Consider the following 24,443-nt stretch of genomic DNA (forward strand, 5'->3'; position numbering starts at 1 on the left):
ATTTTTTTTTTTTTTTTTTTTTTTTTTTTTGTTAATTTTATGTTTTTTTAGTTATTTAAATATAAAAATAAAAAAAAAGTTAATTGAAATATAAAAATACCGAAAAATTATTTAATACAAAGTTGAACAAAATTTTCATATAAAAATATTTGTGTGTAGCAAAAAGATATATAATATTTTTAAGTTTTTTTAAAAATTTTTAAAAAATATAATATATATTATAAAATTATTTTTTCTTATATATATATATATATATAAATATATGTTTTAATTTATTAAAATGTCAACATGGATAAATAAAAAGTTAATATCATTTTCAGAAAAAGTAATTGAAAATGTGATAGATTCTTTTACTAATAGAAATACTCCTATAGAAAATATTCAAAATATACAAGGTGTAAGTATATTATATTTATAGATTTATAAATTTTTTTTTTTAATATTTTTTTTATAAATTGTTTTTGTATTTTACATATGTTTGAATCCTAATTTATTTTATTTTTTTATATTTTTTTACAGACTCAATTAGGAAAAATAATTAGTAAAGTTATTTCATCAAAATATTTTTTTAAAAATGATGATATACGCTACGATGCGAATAATTTAGATTTTAAATGGTATTTCAAAAAAAAGAATAAGAAAAAAGGAAAATGGAAGAAAAAAAAGAAAAAAATTGAAGAAAAAACTTTTGGAGATATTAAAAAGAAAGATAACAATAAAAAAAAAAATTATAATGATGATGAAAAAAATAACAATTCTAATGATATAAATTATTCAAAAATAGATGATTCACATGTATCCTCATCCTTTTTATTAAATGTTAATAAGGAAAAAAAAAAATATAAAAATGGGAAGAGTATATTAACGAAGAAAGATAATTACCTCATTGATTATAATAATGTTTCAAATAAATCTTCAAATAAAATAGCATCATCAAATTCTAATATGGTATCATTATGTTGTTCACCTTCTTTTCATTCATCTGATTGTTCTTCTAATTCTTCAAGTTCGTCATCATATTCTAAATCTGATTCTGTTTCTTCCGAATTTAAAGTTTCTTCATCTAATGTACCATCTTCTTTTTTAACATCAAATTCTGAAAAGAACCTTGCATATATCAATGAAAATTCATCAAACTCTAACCTTTTTGAAGAAAATAAAGAAAACTATTATATGAGAAAGGAAAGTAGTTTATGCAAAATAAATTTATTTATTAAAGAAGCAAAATTATTATTTTTTAACAAAAATATAAATATTAGTGATGTATCTATATATGTAACAACTATATTAGAAGATAGAAAATATGTTGGAAAATTAAGAAAATTGAGTTCAAGAACACTACCATTGAATAATTTGATAATAAATGAATATATTAATCATAATGTTAAAGATATTTTTACAGATATTGTAATAAATGTAAAATATAAAAATAGAAAAAAAGAAAAAGAAGATATAGTTTTAGGAAGAGCTATTATACCATTATTTTTACTTTTAAATACTTATAAATGCAAAATTAAAAAAATTAAAAACAAAATGAAATATTGTATGAAATGTTTTCTATGGCTACACATATTTCCATGTAATAATAAATTATTTAATTATAAATTTTTTAAACCAGTTGAAGGATTTGAAGAATATGGGATGTTGAATCCTTTGTACACATTGGGTTTTTTAAATATTAAAATTAAAATAATTTTTAAAAAAAATCCTTTTTTTTTAACCTTTTTTAGTAATATGAGGAAGCCAATGTTTTATTATAAATTGCCTCTTCAATTTGAACCGCTTTATTGCCATTATTATAGTGAAAATTTTTATGTTTATCTTACTCATTTACCTCTTTGGTTATATAAATTTTTTTATATTTTTAACCACAGAAGAATTGAAAAGATACAATTAAATTGTTTTGATTTTATTTTTATCCTTCTTTTTTGGTTATTTTTATTTCGATTAGTTGTTTTCTCCCCATTTTGCCATTTATTTATTCATATGTTTTTCTGTATTTTATTTGTTTCATTATCTTATAAATATGGAATGATAGACTACAATAAAAATGTTTTTTATAACTTTCGTCCAATTAAAGAAACTAAAAAGAAAAGTTCTTATGAACAAATTAAATCAGAAATTGAAAATAGGAATATTTGCCACAATGAAAAAAAGAATGTACATTTTTATAATAAAGAGAGAGAAATATCTATATCTGGTGTTGAAATAGATTCTAATTATTGCAAGTATCCTTGTAATATTGAAAAAATAGAAGATAGTAATAAAGAAAGTTTTAACAATTGTTCTAAAAATGAAAATTTGTCAAATTGTACTTTAAATATCTGTGATTCGAAAAAATTATATTTATCAAATAATAGAATAAAAAATGACATAGAAGAAAATAAAATGAGAAGTATTTCAAATATAGATAAAATTTATAAATTGAGCAAAAAGGATGAAGTAAATGATAATGATAATTATAGTAGTGCTAATTATAATTACAAATATGATGATAATTTAAGTAATAATAGTTGTTGCAATATATATCATGTAAATTGTTACAATGGTGATTATATAAATTTTAATAATAATAGTAATTTTTGTTCGGCTGAAGAAAATAATTTAATAAAAGATTTCAGCAGCACCAATAAGGATAATTTAAAAATAGAAGATGATATTTACACAAATGAAGAAATTAAATATATAAATAGATTAAAATTAAAGGATGAAATAATTAAAAATAAAACTGAATCTGTAGAAACTTCAGATATAAAAAAAAAAACAAATAATAATAAAAAGAAAATTTTAAGTTCTATAGAAGAAATAAGTAATAAAAAAGGAAACTTAACAAATTTTGCAAAAAAGATACAGAATATTATGTTTGATAATAAAGATAAAAATAATTGGAAAAGTTTTAATAAAAATAAAAACATAAATGGATTTATTAGTATATTTAACAAAAAAAATGAAAAATTACCTCCTTTATGCACAGAAGAAGAAAAATACTCATGTAAAGAAAAAGGCGTATTTGAAAATGAAAAGAATAAAGAAGAAAGAAATATCATAAAAAATTTTCCAAAATCAGATAAGGATAAAGAGAAGAAAAATTATAAAATAGATATATCTGTTATTGATAATAATAAAGAAAATATAAATAATTTAAAAAATGAATGCGAAGTTAGTAGAGAATATGAAAACGAAAGCATTTTTAATTTATCATATAATGTATCAGATCTAAGTAAATATGAGAACAATACAGGAATTAATGATGAAGTGACTCCAAATTCGGATTTTGTTAACAATCCAATAAATTCTCATAATAATTGTAAAAATGAAAATAATGATAAAAATAATATGGTCCATTCAAATAATATTAGTACCTCATGTATTTATTCAAATAATTCTTCAGAAGTTAAATCACCAAAGAAAAATTTTCTTTTAGAAGCTTTTAACAATAATTGTTCTGCTAATGATCAAAATAATTTTTTTGATGTTAAAAAAAAATATCCTCAAATGCCTATTGTTAAATCCCCTTTTCATAATTTTTATTTATGCATAAATTCAATAAATAATAAAAATGTTCCCATTTTTTCTAATAATATAGAAGTTCCAAAAATCCATATAATTCTTAATAGATTACTTACTTTAGTGACATTATCTCAAAATTTTACTGGATTATTTACAATAAATTATGAAAAAATTAAATATGCATTTAATTGGGATTTTGATTTTTACACATCAGTAAATTTACTTATTTTATTTCTTATATGTTATAGTTTATCCTTTGTTTTATACTTTTTATCTTTTGTTCCATTTGTTGTATTCCGCTTTTTTTTTTTTGTTTTACTTTCCTTTTTGAGCATAAAAAGTTATGATTTTACAGAAAATGGGCATAGAGCTATTATATATTATAAAAAAAATAGAAATAAAGGAATAAAAAAAAATTTTTTTAAAAAATTTAAAATAATTAAGATAATGAATAATATATTTAAGAGGAAACAGAAATCAAAAAAATATATTTTTCTGAAATTCTTTCTTAAAATTTATAAATTCTTCAAGAATATTTCACAGAAAATTATTTTGTATATTTCATTTGGGATTTTTTTTATTAAAAATTGGTATATGAGATTATTAATTTTAAAAGATATTGATCATATGCATATAGCTAAATTACAGGCTTTCAAAAACTTATACTTTTTTATACATAAGCGTATGAAGAAAACAGGAAATACAATAAAATCAAATGAGACCAATAATAATATTAAATTAAATGAAACATCTAACACCAAGAGAAAGATTTCTAATGAAGAAAAAACAAATCATACTGATGAACAAGATAAAAAATTTATGAAATTTCGCATGTGTGAAAATTATAAAAATATAGAGGCTTGTATTTACTCATCAAGTGATAAAGAAGCAGTTAGTAAAACGAATGAAAATGAAAATGAAAATGAAAATACTGATGAGGATAATGATTCTTTAAGCCAAATAACGGATAATGGAAGCATGAATGTTCATGTTGATATTTTTTTACATTATTATTTTAAAAAAAGAAAATATGATTTATTCAACAATTTTATTAATATTAATAGAAATCATATGTGTACGTAATTTAAAAATATATAAGAAAAAATAATAATAATAATAATAATAATAATAATAAATCAAAATAATTAAATAATTAAAATGAAAGATATAACAAATTAAAATAATTTGAAAATATATTCTATTTGCTTAATTTTTTTTTTTTTTTTTTTTTAGATATGTATAAGGATATAAATTTATGTTATTCTAATGAGGAAGAAAAAATTAATCAATTAAATTATAGTGAATATTTTAATAGTGAAAATAATTATTCTAGTTCATACGATATCAATAAAAAAAAAAAAATTAAGACAAATTCTAACTATTTGTGTATATAAAAAAAAAAAAAAAAAAAAATAGGTTCCATTGTGAATAAAAAATTTTTGTTTTTTTAATTTTATTTTATTTTTTTTTAATTTAGTTCTTTAAAAACATCTCTTTTTATGTATGTATGTAATTAAACATTAATTTTACTTTTTAGTTTTAATGTTCAAAGGAATATTTTTAATTTTATATATAAGAATTCTAATTTAAACAAACATAATACAATATATACATTGTAGAAAAATTATTAATATACTTAAAAACCTTATGCTTTTTTTTCTTTATATTTTTTTAAGAAATTAATTTTTGAAACAAAAAATAAAAATGGTAATGTTTATCTAGTAAAGCTTATAATTTTTATTTATTTTATTTTTTATTGAATAATAAAAAAAAAATTTTAAAAAAATATAAATATCTACAATGATTTTATTAAATAAAAAAAAAAAATATACATTAAACAAAATTAAAAAAAAAAAAAATTTAAAGAAAAAAAAAATCAAAAAAAAAAGGGGATTTCTAATTGATAATTTAATTAATAATCTATTATTATTAGATTAAATAACTTTTAAAATAACAATTTATTAGACATTCAGATTTTACTAAAATAAAATAAATGATATTCTTTTTTCTTTATGTTATTTACGTCATTTGTTTAGTTACACTAATTTACTGCAAGATTTTATTATATAGTTTTTTTTTTTTTTTTATTCTAATATTTTATTTTGAAAGGAATGTATATATATATATTATTTTGTTTAATGGAGTCAAGATTTTATAAGAAAAGATTTTTTCTTTCGTTTTTTTTTTTTTTTAGTAATCAACCCACCTTTTAGGATGTTTTAAGATTTGTAGAGTTTCGTATTCTCTTGAATATTTTACTACTTTATATTTATATAAAAATTCACATCTTAATGGCAAAGAAGACAAAACATTACTAATTTTTTCGTGTTCATCAGAATCATAATCTGAAACTTGTTCATCAAAAATTTCATCTTTTATAAAATTAGTTGATGAAAAATTTTCAATATTTTTTTTTTTTTTTTTTCTCCTGTAAGTTTTAAATTTATTTAACTCTATACCAAACTTTGTTCCTCTGTCATATATGAGATTAAATTCAACGTATCTACCTCTGCATATTCTTTGCCATTTTATCATATTATCGTCATATTTATAATTAATTGTTTCTAATAAGATATGAAAATAGGATTTTCTAAAAGCTATAATACATTCTTGAATAAACAAATATATCATTCTATAACTTTTATCCATTATAGGATTACAACTGTAGCATTTACATTTCTTTTTTTCAAGCAAAGAATTTTTATTTCCTTCTTTTGATACTCCATTTTTTAAAATTTTCTTATATTTTATGTTATTATTTAGTAGGTTATCAAAAAATATTCCTCCTATTCCTCTATTTATGTTTCTGTGTTTTATTCTAAAGTACAAATCACACCATATCTTAAAATATTTATAAAACAAATGATTATATTTATCACAAATTAATTTAAAAGAATTATGAAATTTTTTAAATAAATCAGAAAAAATATAACAAGGGCTTAAATCACAACCACCTCCAAACCAATGTTTTATACTTTTATAATTACTTCCTATTTTATTATTAGTAAGATTATTTTTTTTTTTTTTTTTTCCAGTTTTAATAAATATTTGAAAAAATCTAAAATTGGAATGAATAGTGGGAACATTTGGATTAATAGGATGAGCTATTATAGATATTCCTGATGCGTAAAACTTATATTTTTCATTTACTACTCTAATATTATTAGAATTCATAACTTTTGAAATTATATTGTTAATATCTTCAGAGTGGCATATTTTAGTAGTATTGATATATTCTTTATTATACTGATTAACACACATCTGTTTTGCAGCATCTTTATCTATTGTTCCGAATACACACGAATAATTCACTGCACATTTTTCAAAAACACTTCCATTTTGTAATATTCTAGTTATACCACCACCCCCATTCTTATTTTTTTTATATTTTCTAAACCACAATTCTTCTTCAAATTTGATTGAATCTATAGATTCAAATAAATCACATATATTTTTTTGTTCACTTTTTAATAGGTTTTCCCATAAATTTCTAAAATATTCATTAGGAGATATCTAAAATTTTTACAAAAAAAAATAACATATAAAAAATATTAAAAGGATGTGCAAATTTAAAAAAAAAAAAAAAAAAAAAAAAAAAATTATTAAAAAGTAGAAGTAATAATATATTAAGAAATAATAAAAATGTTGTTAAAAATTATATGTATCTTTAACATATATATATACATATGAATAACAAATAAAATACTACAAATTCATAACCAAGAAAAATTTAAAGTGTATATATATATATATATGTATATTTATAGATGCATAATATATATCATAAAATATTTTTTTTCTTTAAATAATATTATATATATACCTCATCTTTCATTTTATTCTGAATTATTTTTGCAAAACAGCAAAGTTTATTTTTTTCTTTTTTTCTTAGAACAAAAAGTAAACTTTATAGATTAACATAAAAAATGTATCAATGATAATGAAATTAATTTTTTTTTTTAATTTTTATAGAAAAAAAAAAAAAAAAAAAAAAAATACAACTCTATGTTTATAACTAAAAAAAAAAATATATATATATATTAAAAATATGAATACATAACTATTTTAAAAATAATTTAAAGTATATAATAATATTAATAAATTAAATAACAAAAACGATATCAAAAGTAATAGAGATTGTAAAATTATTAAAAAAAAAAAAAATAAATAAATAAAAAAAGAAGCAACTTTTTTTTTTTTTTTTTTTATGAATTGTATTTTAAAAAACACACCACTAAACAAATTACTATCTTATTATAATATAATAATATAGAAATTAAACAAATACACAAAAAAATAGTTACATTAAAAATGATAATATAGAAATTCTAAATAATACTTATAAAAGATTATTAAAACAATAAAAGACGAAGTGCCATCATCTGTGGTAATTCATTAAGAACAAAATTACCATTAAGATAATTATAAAAGAAAAAAATTTATAATTTTTTGATGTTCTATTTTATTATTTTGTTTTTTCTAATATGTATCATTTTTTTTATTATGTAAATTTAGTTATAAAAAAATGAAAATATAAAAAAATTCATAAAGTCGTAAAAGTATGTTTCTTATTTAACTTACATTTCTTTTTTTTTTTTTTTTAAATATTAGAACTTTTCATATGTAAAATAAAAAAGATAATCAATTTAAGCATTTAATACATATATGGAAAAAATGTATTTATTTCAAAATTCTTTAAAAATTTTTAGGCAAAAACAAATAAGAAAAAATAAAAAAATGATATATTGTTTGTAATAGTTACAAAATTAATACATGTGATTTTAATTCCTTTCTTTTTTTTTTTTTTTTTTTTTTAATTAATTTTTTTAAAGTTTAAAGGGAAAAAAAGCAAAAAAAAAAAAAAAATTTATTTTTAAATTTGTATTTAAAAAATTTGGTATGTAAATATATTTATATCTCATAATAAATATAATTATATATATATATATATATATATATATATAATTTTTAAATTCTTCATTTATTTCTTTTACGAGTGTTACAATATACTTTGAATAAACGCTTGTATTTTTTCAATAATTTTCTTTTATTTTTTTCTTTTTCATTCTTCCCATATTCTTCAATTAATTTTTCTACATTCTTAATATTTTTTGTTTTACATTCTTTAGTAACAACACCATTTCTAAAAAAAATAAAAAAAAAATGGTATTATAAAGAAATAAAAATACAAGGGGTAATGGTATATTATATAATTAATAAAGTATGCTAATATTATTTATTTTTTTCTTAATTTTTACTTTTCATTTAATTTTTTAACAAGTAATACTGGTTTTCTTTTCAATATTCTCACATTTATACAATTATCTTTTACTAAACCTAAAGGATAAATATATAAAGAATGTTTTTTTTAAATAAAAAAAAATAAAAAAAAATAAGTAAAATAAAATAATACCACTATTAGATGGAGTGTTTTTACAATAAACATTATAAGGATCACATGAGAATACTCTACTTCCTCCTCTTTTATTTTTTTTAAGGAAACAACTGTTTTTCTTTGTTAATTCCCATATAAGAGCATTACTTATATTCGACATTTTCTTAAAAAAATTGTTAATATATAAATTTGTGTGTTTTACAAAAAATTGTTTTTTTTTTTTCTACTTTAAGAACTTTTCTTTTTTTATAAAAAAGTTAAATTTAATAAAATATAAAATAATAAAAATTAAAATTAAAATCAATAAAAAAAAAAAAAAAAATTTTTAATTTTAAATTAAAAGAAAAAAAAAATATTTATATACTAATGTTTTTTTTTTTTTTTTTTTTCATGAACATATATATAATATTAAAGAAAAAAAAAAAAAAGTGTCGTGTTTTATTTTTCTTTTTGTTTTTATAATTTTTTATTTCTGAAAGCATAAATCTTTAAAAATTTACATTTTTTACTTCAATTATTATTTTTTTTTAAATTGTTAATATTATTTCTTTTAAAATTATATACAATCACTTTCATCACTTAAGAAAAATATATAAAAATTAAAGGTTATGCAAGTTATGAATTATTATAAAATTAATTTTTAATAGAAATTATAAAATATAAATATATTGCCAACTTTTAAAACATAAAATTTTAAAATTTTCTTTTTAAAATATTAATATAAGATTTACTAATTTAGTAATTGGCACATTTAAATTTTAAAGAAAAAAAATTTTTCGTAGGCCTACATATTTTTTGTTCTATTTTGTAAAGAGGATATGAAAATTTTCAAAATTTTTTCTATTTATAAAATATAATACTTTTATTTAATTATAAAATGTTGTTTTAAATGTTAATAAAATGTACTAAAATTCAATTTTTTTCAAATTTTTATAAAAAAATTAATTATAATATTTTATATAACAGAGTATGTCTTTGTTTTTATATCCATGCGCGTTCAAAATAATTATATGAGACAAAATAAATAAAAAAAAAAAAAAATAAAATAAAAGTTAAATAAAAATGTAGGAAATAAAATAAGATATTTTATGAAATGATATAAAAATTCAATAAAAATTAAATATTTGAAGGATACATAAGTATTCTGACTCTATCTCCAAATGCTTTGGGTGGAATGTGAGTTCTAAATTTAGCTCTAATTACACCATTATTACCATGAGTTCTACATACTTTTCCCCATATACACTATAAATAAAAAGAAAAAAAAATATACATATATATATATATATATATGAATTCTCTATAAACCATTAATTTTTTTTTTTTTTTTTTTTTTTACTTTAATTTTCACTCCATTATGATGTTTGTTTGTTCTATAGACATAAGCTACTCTCTTTCCAACATAAAATTGAGCGTGTTGTTTTGTATTTACATTTTTGATAGCTATTAATGTAAAATTTGGATCTTGATTTCTTTGAGATCTGAAAAGGAAAAAAAAAAAAAAAAAATGAAATGTATTGAAATAAAAGAGAACATTAATAAATATCTTATTCTTTTTTTTTTTTTTGTATTCTATTATCTCATTTTTTTCTATGTAATTTTTTTTTTTTTTTCCTATTTATATATATTTTTATTAGATATAAATATATTTAATAAATTATTTAATTCCTCATATATTATATATTTAAAAACAATATTTTTTCATACACATAACTTTTAATTAATATTCTTCGTTATTCTGTGTTTATAGATATTTATATATTTATATTTTTAATAAAAAATTCTACAATTTCTCTTTTTTAATTATCATTATTTTTTTTTCATAGCAGTACACGCATTAAAGTAACATTATAAATTTTTTTCTTAACTTTTTATATATCAATTTTTTTTTTTTTTTTTTTTTTATATATATATATTTTTTTTATCTTCATTTTTTGTTTAAATTACCTTTTATATCCTAATATAACTCCTTTCTCATATAATCGAACTGCTTGTGTTTTTTTTGATGATTTCTTATTTTTTAATTGTTTTTTTACTTTGTTTTTTTTTTTGATAGAAGTTTTTTCTTTATTTTTATTTTCTTCCATTTTAGTAAACTGATGTTTTTAGTATATAACTATGAAAAAAAAATTTTTGAAAAAATTAAGTTTTATATAAGAAATTTCTAAAAAATTTTTAAATATAAATGGCCTTTTGATACATCAGTTTTTTTTATTAAAAAAATATATTGAATAAAATTATGGCAATATATAGATATAAATATATATTTTTTTTTAAAAAAATATATTAAAAATATTGAATATCATAATTTTTAAAAAAAAAAAAAAAATTATAAGATGTAAATAAATATATATAATTTATTTTGTATATGTATATGTATACATATATATATATTTTTTTTTTTTTTTTTTTAGATTTACATTTGTGCAATAAAAAAATAAAATTGTAGGAACAAATATTTAATGATCTATTAATTTTTAAACAATGATACATTAAGTTAATAATATATAATTAAAAAGAAAGAAAAAGCAAATAAAAAAAAAAAAAAAATGTAAAAAATAATATTTGTGATATATATACTTAAGTATATTTTTTTTTTTTTTTTTTTATTTTATAAATTCAACGTACACTTTAATCTCCTTTCCCAAAAAAAAATGAGTTTAACAATATGTTGCTTTGTTTTAAATAATAATATATTAAAAAAAATATTTAAAAAACAAAAAGTTAAAAGTTCTCAAGTTATTTAATAAAAACAAAATTAAATAATTGAATTAATTAAAAAAAAAATAAAAATTCAAATACATAATTCATGAAAAAAAAAAAAAAAAAAAATATATATTTATATATACAAAAAATATGTCATATTTTTTAAAATCTTTGATATATTTTATGTATTCATATGTATTGTTTAATTACATAAAAATATTAAATAAAAAATTAAAATAAATAAAATTAAGAATATAAAATTATATAATAAATAATATTATATAAAAGACATTAAAATTAAACATACATGTAATTTTGAAGAGAGTTTTCTATATATATATATATATATGTATATAGGCATATCACAATTTTTCACATTTTATCATAATAAAAGTTTGATCTAATTCTGAAAATTTTGTTTCAAATAAATTTTTATCTAAATTAATAAAGCAATTATTAAAATAATGTTTTGGAATAGGGTAAAATTGTAAATTAAAATTATTATTTTTTAATTCTTCTAAAAATGAGTGAATTCCATCTCTGTTTTTTTTACAAACATAAAAAAAATTACCATTTTTTTTCAAAGTCATATTAAGGAAGTAAATAAGTGGTTCTACCATATCTTGACTGTAAATTAAATCACTTCCAATTATACAATCATATGTTATAATTTCATTATTTTCTTTTATATAGGTGTTTTTATTTTTCAAATCAACATTACAAACAGTAATTTTATCTTTCCATTTTAAATCAACAATATCTAATAATTCTTTATTTAGATTTATATTATAAGAAATATTATTTAATGTAAATAAATTAATATCGCTAATTACTAAATTATTTAGACCATTATTCTTATTTACTACATTAGAATAAACAAATAAAGATATACTAGCCAAACCACTACCTGCACCTATTTCTAATACATTTTTATTAGAAAAATTATTTTCTAAACATAAGTCACATATCCATTTACTAAATATTAAACAGCTTTCCCATATATTAATTCCAGTTATATCATTTTGTGATGTTTTATCATCTAAAGAATCACCATAATAATTAAGTCCAATTTCTCTTATCTTTATTATAATGTTGTTATTATTTAATTTTATATTTTCATTTATTAAAAGTTCATATACACATTCTTGCACAATTTTTGCTTCTTCTAAATTAGTTGTAAAGGAATTATTTAACGTATGAGTCTTTTCTTCTACTGTTTCAATATTACTATCATTATTTATATTAACATTTATATAATTATTGTTACCAGAATTTATGTTGTCAGTATTTTTGTTATTCTCGGCTAATTCATTATTTAAACATTCATTTAAATTACAAACATTTTTGTCCTTAAAGTTTTCAATATTATTATTTTCATTATCATGAAAAATAATTTTTGCATTTTCATTTGGATATGAATTTTCTTGATTATCAAGAACACTAGACATAGGATGACTTAAAATTAAATGTAAAATATTTTCGTTTTCTATATTGAATGCTTCTGATAGAATATTTTTATTGTAAAAATTTTTTTTTAGTAAATCTATTTTATTCTTTTGTTTATATAAATTAATTCTCTCTACTTCTGATTTTTCTGTAATATCAAAAACATTATAAATATCAATTGATTGTATTTTTTTTTTAATATAAGAGGTTAATTTATAATTTTCTTTCAAGAAATCATTCTTTATATCTCTCATATTTTCATATAAATCATTTTTTTTTTTTTCAATAGATAGATATTCATTTTTATTTAAAAAATAATCAAAAAATAATATCTCTTTAACTGCTTCATAATGTTTGTTCTGAATAGCCCACAATAAAGGAGTATTTCCATTGTTATTAAGTTGGTTATAATTAATACTGCATTCATATAACAAAAATAAAATCATATCAACATTATTATTAGCACAAGCATAATGTAATAATGTATTATTATTTTCATCTTTTATGTTAATTGTATAGATTTTTTCATTTTCTAAAATACTTTTTACTTCTTCTATATCATTTGTTCGTACATAATAAATTAAATCTTCTATTATTTCTTCCATTCCTTCCATTTCTTCCATTTCATTTTTACTAATTTGTTGAACTGATTCATTATATTCTATTTTTTCCATTTATAATAATATTATATTAATATAATATTATGATATATATATATATATAGTTGATGTTTATATTAACAATTTTATAAAATAAAAAAAACAAATTAAAATATTACAAAAATATCAAGATTTTATTTCTTATAATTTATAAATAAAAAAAAAAAAAAAACTTTTTTTATATATGACGTATAACCATTTATATAAAATTTTAAAGCATAATTATAAATCCTCATTTAGTTCTAATGTATTATTGCATATATTTATAAATATTCAATAAATTTCTTAAAATAAAAAAATGAAATTATACTAAATATTATTATTTAAAACTATTTTCATTTAATAAGTAAATCTTAAAAAAAAAAAATTATATTATCTATAGAATACATGTATATTATTTTAAAAGCAAAAATGTTTAAGAACATGAGAGAAAATACATTGGTAAATAAAAAAAAAAATTGAGCTACATTTAAAAAAAAAAAAAAAAAAAAACAGTAGGTGATTATTATATGTGAAAGTATTAAAAAAAAAAAAAAAAAAGAGAATAAAAAATAGTTTTAACGAATGTTAAGCTTAAATAAAATTGATATGCAGTAAAAAGAAAAGAAGAGAAAAAATTAATTTCACTTTTTTTTCAATTAAATTTAATTCTAAAAAATTATTTTTAAAAATTTAAAGTATATCTTATTTATGGGTGGAAAATTTTTAAGGAAAAAAAAGTAATTAATATTACAAAATATTACTGTATTTTTTTTAAAATTTTTTTTTTTTTATTTTTTTCTGTTAAATATATCTGTTGTGAATAAATAAATACTTTAGGGTAAATTGAAAAATATATATATATTTATATATAAAATGAGAATAATTAATTTTTTCTTTAAAAGTAATATAAGTAATTGTGAAGAAAAAGGAAAAAATTCACCTTTTCATGATATAAATAGAACCAATAATGATTCTGTTATTGATGTAATAAAAAAAATTCCTATTAATCCATTTATTGATAGTAATGAAAATTTAAATAAATATAAATATGATGTTGAAAAAAAGAATATTGAAAGATTTACAGGATTAAAAGTTTATGAAGAAGAAGATGAGAAAGATCATAAAAAGAAGCAACCAATAGATTATCCATTCCCAATTAGTAAAAATTTAGTATTTCAAAAAAATAAAGTAAATAAAACAGATGATCGTATAAATATAAACTATAGTAATATAGTAAGTGATCTCTACCCAGAAGAAGGATATAAATCACCAAATAGAAATAAACATTTTTCTTCAGAATGGGAAATTCTATTAGCTCATAATCATGGTTTATATGATTTTAAGAATCCAGATAATAATGTAATCGTTAATAAAGATATGTATTCATTGAATACTGAAAATGATATTAGAAATAAATTAAATTTATATATAGAAAGAATAAATGTAGATAATCCTAATGATGCTTGCAAGTATTTAGCAATAGAAGAATATAAATGTTTATTAACACATTCATTTCATATGAATCCAATCTTAAGTAATCAAAAATGTGTGAAATGGTTTAATGAATATATGCAGTGTAAATGGGATGAACATAAACTAAATTATGGTTATAATTATATAGAGAATAGAAGAAATAAAAAATCAAAGGCATATATAGCAGCACCTGATTATCAGTATTCTTAAAAGAGAAAAAAATAAATATAATTTTAATTTTTAGTTTTAATAAAAAAAAAAAAAAAAGTACAATTTTAATTTAGTTAAAAAATAATTAAAAAAATATTTTTAAAAAACTAGAATTATATTAGGATAATAATTTTAACAAATATATTTTGAAGTTTTTTTTAACTCTATGTTATTTTGTTTATTATTTATTTAAAATTTTCATTTTTTCGTCTCTTGAATTATTAAGAATATACATTTAAAATATATTCTTATTTAATGAAAAGAATTATAACAAATTTTAAGTTTGTTGCAAAATAATTTTTCTTTTTTTTTTTTTATTTATATATTAAAGAAAAATATAGAAATTATATTTAATACATATAATAGATTATATTAACTCTATAGTGTAAAATAAAAAACCATTTTTTAATATTCATTGTTTTTCTAAAAAAAAAAAAAAAAAAGATAAATCATGTTATGAAACTAGTAAAATCATCAGTGTTTTACAATTTTAAAAACTTAAATATTTGATATTTAAAAATTTTCAATGAGTTAATATTTTAAACTTTCTTTATGAAAAAAAATTTAATATACATATATATATATATATATATATATATATATCTTTCAAATCAAACATAAACAATTTTTCGAATGTTATAACTTTTGAAAAAAGTTTACTTTTATTTTTACATATTCAGACATTTTTAATTATGCTTATATAAAAAATGTAGACCATTATAAAAATATAATTTAAATAAAAACTTCAAAATTATATTTTAGGACGATATAAATTTCTATTATAAAAGTGTTGCTTAAATTATGAAGGGAATATATTATTATATTTTATTCATTATATATTTTCTTTTTTTTTTTTTTTTTTTTTTTTTTTTTTTTTAGCATATGAACTAAATATATATTGGGAAAACATTTAAAAAAATTTTTATTTATAAAAAAAAAAAAAAAAAAAAAAAAAAAAAAAAACATAAAAGCAACAAAGATATTCATGTATTTTACTTTGTTATGTAATCATTTAATTAAATTTAATTATAAAAATAAGAAATTCAATATGAATGAGATTGAAAATAAAAAGAAATTTCCTTTAAATGATATTATAAATCCATATAAGAAAAAAGGGATTGCTAAAAAGAAGAAACCTTCATCAAATAGTAAGTTTTTATAACTTTATTTTTATTCTACATCAAAAAATTTAATAAAAAATAAATGTGTGCATGTATACATTAGAATAAATTTGAATTAAATAATTTTATTTTATACATTGGTTCATCTTTTTTTTTTTTTTTACATTATGTTATAATAAATATTTATATTTTAGTACAACTTTTTTATTCTTATAAACATTAGTTATAAACTAGATTTTCTTTTACATTTTTTTTATATAATAAAATTTTACATTTTAATTTTTATATATTTATTTTAATTAAGTAATAATTACATTATGCCTTTTAATTTACACAAGTAAACATATATATTAACATAGAAAAAAATTTTGAAATTAAATAAATTGCATACATATGCATAATATTAAAATTTTTGTAAAAATGAAAGTTTTTTTAAAATTAGCACATGAAATTATTGTAGAAAATAAAAATTTATTTTTTAGTTTTTTTTAATGTTGTTGTTTAGTTAATTTGTATTAAGTAAATATTATTTTATTTAAAGAATAAAAAAAAAAAAAAAAAAAAAAAAAAAGTTGTCTAAAATATATTATTGCTTTATGCATGTATAATTATACATAATAAATAAAAATAAAGAGCTTTTTTTTTTTTTTTTTTTTTTTTTTTTTTTTTTTTCCCATACATGCGTAACTATGTAAAAAATAAAAAAAAAGTGTTATATAAAATATATTTTCTTGAAAATTTTAAATTTACTAAGTTTTTAATTTTCTACAGAAAAAAAATTATATAAAATGAATGTTTTTGTTGAAAAATAATAACATAAAAATTAAAAAACATAATTTTTTTATATTTGTACTAATAGAATTTGTTTCTTATTTAATTTAAACTTTTTTTTAAATTTTATTAATTTTAATATTTTCTGATTTTTTTTTTTTACTTTTTTTAATTTTTTTTTTTTGTGATAGTTTTATTACTATTATTTACATTATTTTATAAAATTTGAAAAAAGTACCTTGTAAAATAGTCACCAATTTTTTTTTTTTTTTTTTTTTTATAAGCTACTAGTTTAGTTTTGGTACTGAATTATGTTTATATTTTAAAAATAATGATATTTTAAATTATTATTGATACAAATTCTTTGTTTATTTATTTGTTTTCTAAAATTTTAATAAAATTTTTGTGATGAAATGATTTCACTTAATACCAAGTAATTGTTTATATGTTGTCTTTTTTTTTTTTTTTTTTTTTTTTTTTTTTATCTATATTAACTCTCAGACTATTACTAAATATACAATTATCTACTATTTAATTAATTGCACACTTATTCTCCGTATTTTTTTTATATATTTTAATGATATTTTTTTTTGAAGATCTTATTTTAAATTATACTGTGTGATCATTTGTGATTTTTTTTTATTTTTAATTAATTATATATAAAAATATGTTAAATAATTTATTTATTTTTATTTTTTTTTTTTTTAAATTTTATTCTATGTAAATCCATTCTTATATATTTTAAAACATCTTTTTATTTTTATTGTAAACAAAAAATATATAATTTTACTTTTAAATTCTCTCATTTATGACAACATTTATTTGATTACCTTAATGATTTCTCTAATAATTTCTTACACATATATTTTTAGTATGTTTTTTAATTCTCTACATAAATGTGTAATGAAAATTATGTTATTATTTATTATTTTTTATTTTATATTTATGTATTATAATTACAAAAAATTCATTTATAAGATTAAATAATATGTTTCCTTTTGCACATTATACACCTATATTTTAATAATATTTTATTTTAATAAATAAATTTTGATCTTTTGTAAAATAATAAATTTTACTTTTTCTAATAAATTTATATTTACATAATTTACTGAAGTAGCTTAAAATTTTTATGAATGAAATAGACATTTCAAACAAGTTATAAAAATATTTTTAATAAATTTAAATTATTTTTTTTCTTTGTTTTTTTTTTAAATTTTTTAATAAATTAAAAAATTTTTAGATATTAGTATTTATTTGGAAGAATTTGATAAGCAAATATATAAAGCTCAATATAAAAAGGTATATATAAGTGAAGGAAAAAAATTGAGTCATAATAATGTAAATGTTAAAAAAGAAGTATCAAAAGATTTTATTAATTTATTATCTAAATCAAGTTGTGAATTTAACAAAAAATTTAAACTTACCTTGATGAATTCAAAAGAAATTCCAAAAAAAAAAAACTTAAATAATTCTTATAACTTAAAAAATATAGTTGATAACATTAAAACTAATAGAAAAATAAATAATTATTCTTTAAAAGTAGTTAAAAACAACTATATTGATGAAATGGATCTAGAAAAAGAAAATAATTGTATAATTGATAGAAATAAAGTAGATCAAGTAAGCAAATATATATATACAAAATTTCCTAAATTTGAGACACATAAAAAAATAAAATTGTACAATATTAAAATATCAGAACTTATTTTAGAAAATAAGAAATTAAAAAAGTATAATAATAATTTAGAAAAAAGAATTTTAGAGGAAAATACTGTCTTTGAAGAAAATTTTAAAAATTATGAAATATCTATATCTAATGCATTACGTTTAGGATATTCTTCTTTATTTTTATCTAATGTATTAAATAAAATTATCTATAGGGATAAACAATTTGTTTTAAGAGAATTAATGAGAATAAGAGATGAATTTAAAAACAATTTATTAAAATCATATATTCATAAATATTCTGCAGACAAACTATTAATTAACAGTATGGTTATAAAGATAGATTTAATATATGAAAAAAATGTAAAATCAGTAACTCTCTTATTAGTTAGCATTATAAAAAATAAATTAAGACATTTTTTAAAATTTTTTTTGAATAATATTTTATTCATAAAAAAAGAAAAAGGAAAACTTCCAGGAGGAATAGAAAGTGATGAATTTTTTTTTAGTCTTTCCTTTTTAAATCATGTTGAAAAAGTAGAGAGTTTATTAGGTTTAGTTAAATTAATTCATACATTGAAAACTCGCATATATATAATATTACAATATTGTTTTTCTAAATTAGTAAGTAATAATGATGAAAATTTCAATAAAAAAAAAAGAACTAATAGAAATAAAAAAAAAAAAATTGATAATTCAAGTTATATAAATGGAATTGATGATGTAAAAAATGTAAAAATTGATGATATGAAAAATGTAAAAATTGATGATATAAAAAATGTAAAAATTGATGATATGAAAAATGTAAAAATTGATGATATGAAAAATGTAAATATTGATGATATGAAAAATGTAAAAATTGATGATATGAAAAATGTAAATATTGATGATATGAAAAATGATTACAATGATAAATACACAATAGAGGAAAATGATTTAGTTAATAACATAGATAATTATAATAAAAATACAAAAAAAAATAGTATTGATAACTATATTGAAACATACAATGAACTTTCAAGTAAAGAAAATTGTATTTTATTAGATAAAAAAAATATTATAAATAATTTAGATAATTATGATTCTAACATGGAGGATGATAACTCAAGTAAAAACAGTTATATTCCGCATCCAAATGAAGTTTATAATTATTTATATTATGGAGAATTATTAAAATTAAAAAAAAACAAATCTCAAAATTATTTTTACAATCATATTGATGATAGTGAATGTTTTAATTCTTTCCAATTTGATAGTGAAACATCATTTTCATGTTATGATTTAAAAGAAGAAATTACTATCAAAAAGTTTTCATCAACTCAAAATGTGGAAAATTATCTTAAATTTGTTTGGAGCAAATTAAAAAATTATAACAATCATATTAAAGAATATTCGAAAAAAATAAAAAATGATAATATAGATGTTTTTTTCAATGAGCCAACAGATTTTTCAAAATCATCAAAAGAATATTCAATAAATAAAAAATGTGATCAATATGATAAATCTATTTATTTATTTTTATTAAATGAAAAAAGAAAAATTCTAGAATTGTTAGAACAACATGGTGCATTTCAAATTTGTGAAAAAAATTTTATTAAAAAAAATAAAAAAGAATATGCAAATTTATATAAAAGAAAAAAATTGGAAATTGATAATTGTAAACAGAAACAGCTAGAATTCTTAAAAATAACAAATGAAAGAATGATTAATGAAAGAATGATAAATGAAAAAATAAATAAAAAACGAATAAATAAAATTAATATGAAATGTAAAAAAGAACCAAGTATATCATTAAATCAATCATATAAAAAAAACAAAATTCAACTAGTAACAGGATCAGACAAAAAAAATAACAGTGAAATGATTGAGGAAAATTGTGGATTAAAAAATGTCGATAATTGTGATTTAGAAGTCGAGAGTTTTGTGAAAGAAAATAAGAAAAAAAAAATATCACTTCACATGATAAAAAGTGAATTGAAAGATATTATTTCTCAAATTTATGATAACAATAACGATAACATAGAAAAGAAAAATTTCTTTGATAAAAAAATTGAAGATATAAAAAATAAAGTGAGTAATATAAAAGAAAAAAGTTTTTTATGTGTAGTAGGTGAAGGACCTCCAACAAGTATGAATTTAAGTTTTAATAACGAATCTCAATATATGAATAAAAGTAAAGAAGAAAATGTAGACAATTTAAAAAAATCAGAAAGTAAAATATTGTTAACTCTTAAAAAGTAATTAAAAATTTATCTATTATATATAAAAAAGTAGAGACTATAAAAAATTAAGGTTGATTTTAATTAATTCAGAATTACATTATTGAAAAATTGGAAGTTTAAAATTAAGAAGCAAATTTATGATAATGTTACAAAATTTACGAAAAAGAATATAATAAAAAAAAAAAAAAAAGAAATATATATATATATATATATATATTTTATTTTTGTGTATAATTTTAATTTGTTAATTATTTCTTAAAAATTTTTTTTTTCTTTTCATTTATTTGTGCTATATAATACTTTTAAATAATTCTACTAAGTTTTTTAAATTTATCTTAATATTTCTACATTTGGTTTTTATATTATTTTAGGTTTTTTTTTTTTTTTTTTTTTTTTTTTTTTTTTTTTTTTTTTTTTTTTTTTTTTGTTATTACTACATATTATATGTTCATTTTTGTTCTGTATATGATTCTTTTTTATTCTTAATCTTTTTTTTCCTTTTTTATTTTTAACATGTGTTTCCTACTTTAAGATTCTATGAATAAAAATTAAATTAATTTTCCATTTTAATTATTAAAAATATAAAAAAGTTACTTTTTAAAAGCAATATAAATATAAAATAAATTAATAAAAAAAAAGAAATAATTAGGAATATAATTTTTATATTTAATAAGTTAATAAGAAAAATGGTTTAAAAAAAAGAATTTTAAATTAAAAAAAAAAAAAAAAAAAAATCGATAGTCATTTATACACATAAAAGTATATATTAAACTAACAGAATACTAATAAAAAATTAATATTATTTAAAATAGAGTAGAATATATTAAAGAATTAAAAAAAAATATATATGAAAAAAAAAAAAATTACTAAAAAATATGAAAAAAATTAGATACAACAAAATAATAAAAATAATTACATTAAAAAAAAAAATGTAAACATAAAATCAAATAAAAAAATCTCACAGAGCAAAAAGAAAGAAAATATACTTTTCATCTCATTTCTATTTTATGTCTCTACTAATTTTTAAATTCATTTTTTTATTTTATTATTTGTTTTTCTTTGAAGGAAAAAATATAAAGGCAATTTATTTTAAGAGAAGTTTACAAAATAATAAAAGAAGTATGATGCGAAGTTTGTACCTTAATCTACATAAAATCAATGTATTAAAATTTAAAAATAAAATTAAAAATTATGAATTTAATACAAAGAAATATGTATTATTAAATTGTAGTAAAAATTTTTTTTCAACATTTTCTCTAAGTGATGACGATAAAGAAATTGAACACAAAATTGATCAAATGTCTTTTACTATTAGGGATAACACAAATATATACAAAGAAGAAACAAAGAATATTCCTATTTTATTAATTCATGGTTGCTATGGTTCGAAAAAAAATTTTCGCAATTTTAGTAAAATGTTAAAATCAAATAAAATTATAATATTAGATTTACGAAATCATGGAGATTCTAAACATACAGAAAGTATGAAATATGTTGATATGGAAACTGATATTAAAAATGTTTTAGAAAAACTTCATATAAAAAAATGCTGTTTAGTTGGTTTTAGTTTAGGAGGAAAAGTTTCAATGTATTGTGCTTTGAAAAATCCCACTCTTTTTTCTCGTTTAATAATAATGGATATACTTCCATTTAATTATAACTCTAATAAAATACATATAAAGCAACCATATAATATTGTACAGATGACGAATATTTTACATAAAATTAAAAAAAAAGAACCAAAAAATAAAAATGAGTTTTTAAAATATCTTAAAGAAGAATTACCAGATATTTCAAATACTTTCGCTCAATTTATATGTATGTCTCTTAAAGAAAATGATAAGAAAAATCAATTAATATGGAAAATAAATGTGGATACAATATATAATGAATTATCTCATATTATGAATTTTCCTTTAAACTCAGATAATTATAAATATTTTAATCCATGCAGCTTTATTATAGGCAAAAAATCAGATTTAGTTTTTTCTATACCACAATTTAATAATATTATAAATAGTTTTTTTCCAAATTCAAAACAATTTATTTTAGAAAATTCTTCACATACTGTATACATAGATGAAGCACAAAAATGCTCAAATATTATTAACAATACATTGTGTCTATAAACTAAAAAAATTTTTTTTTTTTAATATATTATACTTAAAAAATAAAGTAATAAATGAATAAATTAACATTTAAATAACGCACATATTTAAAGAATAATATAAATAAATAAAAATTTCCTTATAATAAAGTTTTATTAAAGAATTTAAAGTATATTTTTCCTTCAACTTCTAGATTATTAAAATTTTTTTTTTTTTTTTGTATAATTAATTTCTTAAAAGTTTTAATATTTTGAGTTATAATTCTTCAATTAGTAAGAATAATTCCTTTTAATTTATATGGTTCTCATAGATACTAAATAATGTTTCCCTTGTTTTTAATAATTTCGTATTAGTGAAAATAAAAAAGTTACTTTAGCATTTGAATTCTTTTATACATTAAGAATTTATATAAAAAGGAGAATATTATATATGTAATAAATAAAGATAAGTTTTTAATATTAATTTGAAAAAAAAAAAAAAAAAATAAAATAAAAATAAAGTTACTTGAAAAAATATTTTTAGTATATGAATAAATTATTTAACTTGGTATATATGATAACTACCTGTTTCTATAAAATAATTTTTTTTTTTTTTTTTAACCTTATTACCTATTTTCTCTTTTCCATTATAAAGAAATAATTAGTGAAATAAATAAAAATATCAAAAGTTAATCTACTTATAGAATAATAAAAGTTATTAATATTGAAAGATGTATGATAAATGCTTGTTTCAAATTACTTTATTTATGAAAAAAATGTAAGAAGAAAATATAAGAAGATAATATAAGAATAAAATATAAGAAGAAAATATAAGAAGATAATATAAGAATAAAATATAAGAAGAAAAAGGATTAAATAATAATTTAAAATACATAACTATTTAATGAATTAATGTTGTTTAAGCATGGTTCTAATTTTTTTATGGTATATTATTGAATACATTTTTTTCATAAAAAAAGACAGAATTAAATATTTATTTCAATAAAATATGTATCATAAACATAAACAAATTAAGTACATGTTGTTGGTCATTTAACTTCTTTAAATATTTTTACTTTAAAGTTTGTATATTTAAAAAAAAAAAAAAAAAAAAAAAAAAAAAAAAAAAAAAAAAAAAAAGAAAAAGAAAAAGAAACATAAAAGAAAAATGGATTTGAAAAAGAAAAAAAAAAA

At 16.5% G+C, this 24,443-nt stretch overlaps 8 protein-coding genes across 8 annotated transcripts; 4 read left to right on the top strand and 4 right to left on the bottom strand.

Moving 5' to 3' along the window:
* Positions 1–280: 280 nt before the first annotated feature.
* Positions 281–4,904, top strand: PGAL8A_00369800 (conserved Plasmodium protein, unknown function; the record flags this gene model as incomplete). The annotated part of the gene is made up of 3 exons (XM_028672758.1): positions 281–401; positions 530–4,585; positions 4,744–4,904. The coding sequence occupies 3 exons, from the start codon at positions 281–283 to the stop codon at positions 4,902–4,904; spliced, it is 4,338 nt and encodes a 1,445-aa protein (XP_028529278.1).
* A 796-nt stretch (positions 4,905–5,700) lies between these two features.
* On the bottom strand, positions 5,701–7,345 carry CPO (coproporphyrinogen-III oxidase, putative; the record flags this gene model as incomplete). Its single annotated transcript, XM_028672759.1, has 2 exons — positions 5,701–7,023; positions 7,334–7,345. The coding sequence occupies 2 exons, from the start codon at positions 7,343–7,345 to the stop codon at positions 5,701–5,703; spliced, it is 1,335 nt and encodes a 444-aa protein (XP_028529279.1).
* Positions 7,346–8,487: 1,142 nt separating this feature from the next.
* Positions 8,488–9,065, bottom strand: PGAL8A_00370000 (60S ribosomal protein L28, putative; the record flags this gene model as incomplete). The annotated part of the gene is made up of 3 exons (XM_028672760.1): positions 8,488–8,653; positions 8,769–8,847; positions 8,924–9,065. The coding sequence occupies 3 exons, from the start codon at positions 9,063–9,065 to the stop codon at positions 8,488–8,490; spliced, it is 387 nt and encodes a 128-aa protein (XP_028529280.1).
* Positions 9,066–10,021: 956 nt separating this feature from the next.
* PGAL8A_00370100 (60S ribosomal protein L35ae, putative) lies at positions 10,022–10,992 on the bottom strand (the record flags this gene model as incomplete). Its single annotated transcript, XM_028672761.1, has 3 exons — positions 10,022–10,150; positions 10,245–10,386; positions 10,853–10,992. The coding sequence occupies 3 exons, from the start codon at positions 10,990–10,992 to the stop codon at positions 10,022–10,024; spliced, it is 411 nt and encodes a 136-aa protein (XP_028529281.1).
* A 981-nt stretch (positions 10,993–11,973) lies between these two features.
* PGAL8A_00370200 (methyltransferase, putative) lies at positions 11,974–13,731 on the bottom strand (the record flags this gene model as incomplete). The annotated part of the gene is made up of 1 exon (XM_028672762.1): positions 11,974–13,731. One exon carries the CDS (start codon positions 13,729–13,731, stop codon positions 11,974–11,976), a length of 1,758 nt encoding a protein of 585 aa, XP_028529282.1.
* Positions 13,732–14,571: 840 nt separating this feature from the next.
* Positions 14,572–15,381, top strand: PGAL8A_00370300 (conserved Plasmodium protein, unknown function; the record flags this gene model as incomplete). The annotated part of the gene is made up of 1 exon (XM_028672763.1): positions 14,572–15,381. One exon carries the CDS (start codon positions 14,572–14,574, stop codon positions 15,379–15,381), a length of 810 nt encoding a protein of 269 aa, XP_028529283.1.
* A 3,323-nt stretch (positions 15,382–18,704) lies between these two features.
* Positions 18,705–21,182, top strand: PGAL8A_00370400 (conserved Plasmodium protein, unknown function; the record flags this gene model as incomplete). The annotated part of the gene is made up of 1 exon (XM_028672764.1): positions 18,705–21,182. The coding sequence occupies one exon, from the start codon at positions 18,705–18,707 to the stop codon at positions 21,180–21,182; it is 2,478 nt and encodes an 825-aa protein (XP_028529284.1).
* A 988-nt stretch (positions 21,183–22,170) lies between these two features.
* Positions 22,171–23,292, top strand: PGAL8A_00370500 (alpha/beta hydrolase, putative; the record flags this gene model as incomplete). The annotated part of the gene is made up of 1 exon (XM_028672765.1): positions 22,171–23,292. The coding sequence occupies one exon, from the start codon at positions 22,171–22,173 to the stop codon at positions 23,290–23,292; it is 1,122 nt and encodes a 373-aa protein (XP_028529285.1).
* Between the last annotated feature and the right edge of the window lie 1,151 nt (positions 23,293–24,443).

The sequence above is a fragment of the Plasmodium gallinaceum genome, assembly GCF_900005855.1.
Source record: "Plasmodium gallinaceum strain 8A genome assembly, contig: PGAL8A_v1_98, whole genome shotgun sequence".
Lineage (NCBI taxonomy): Eukaryota > Apicomplexa > Aconoidasida > Haemosporida > Plasmodiidae > Plasmodium > Plasmodium gallinaceum.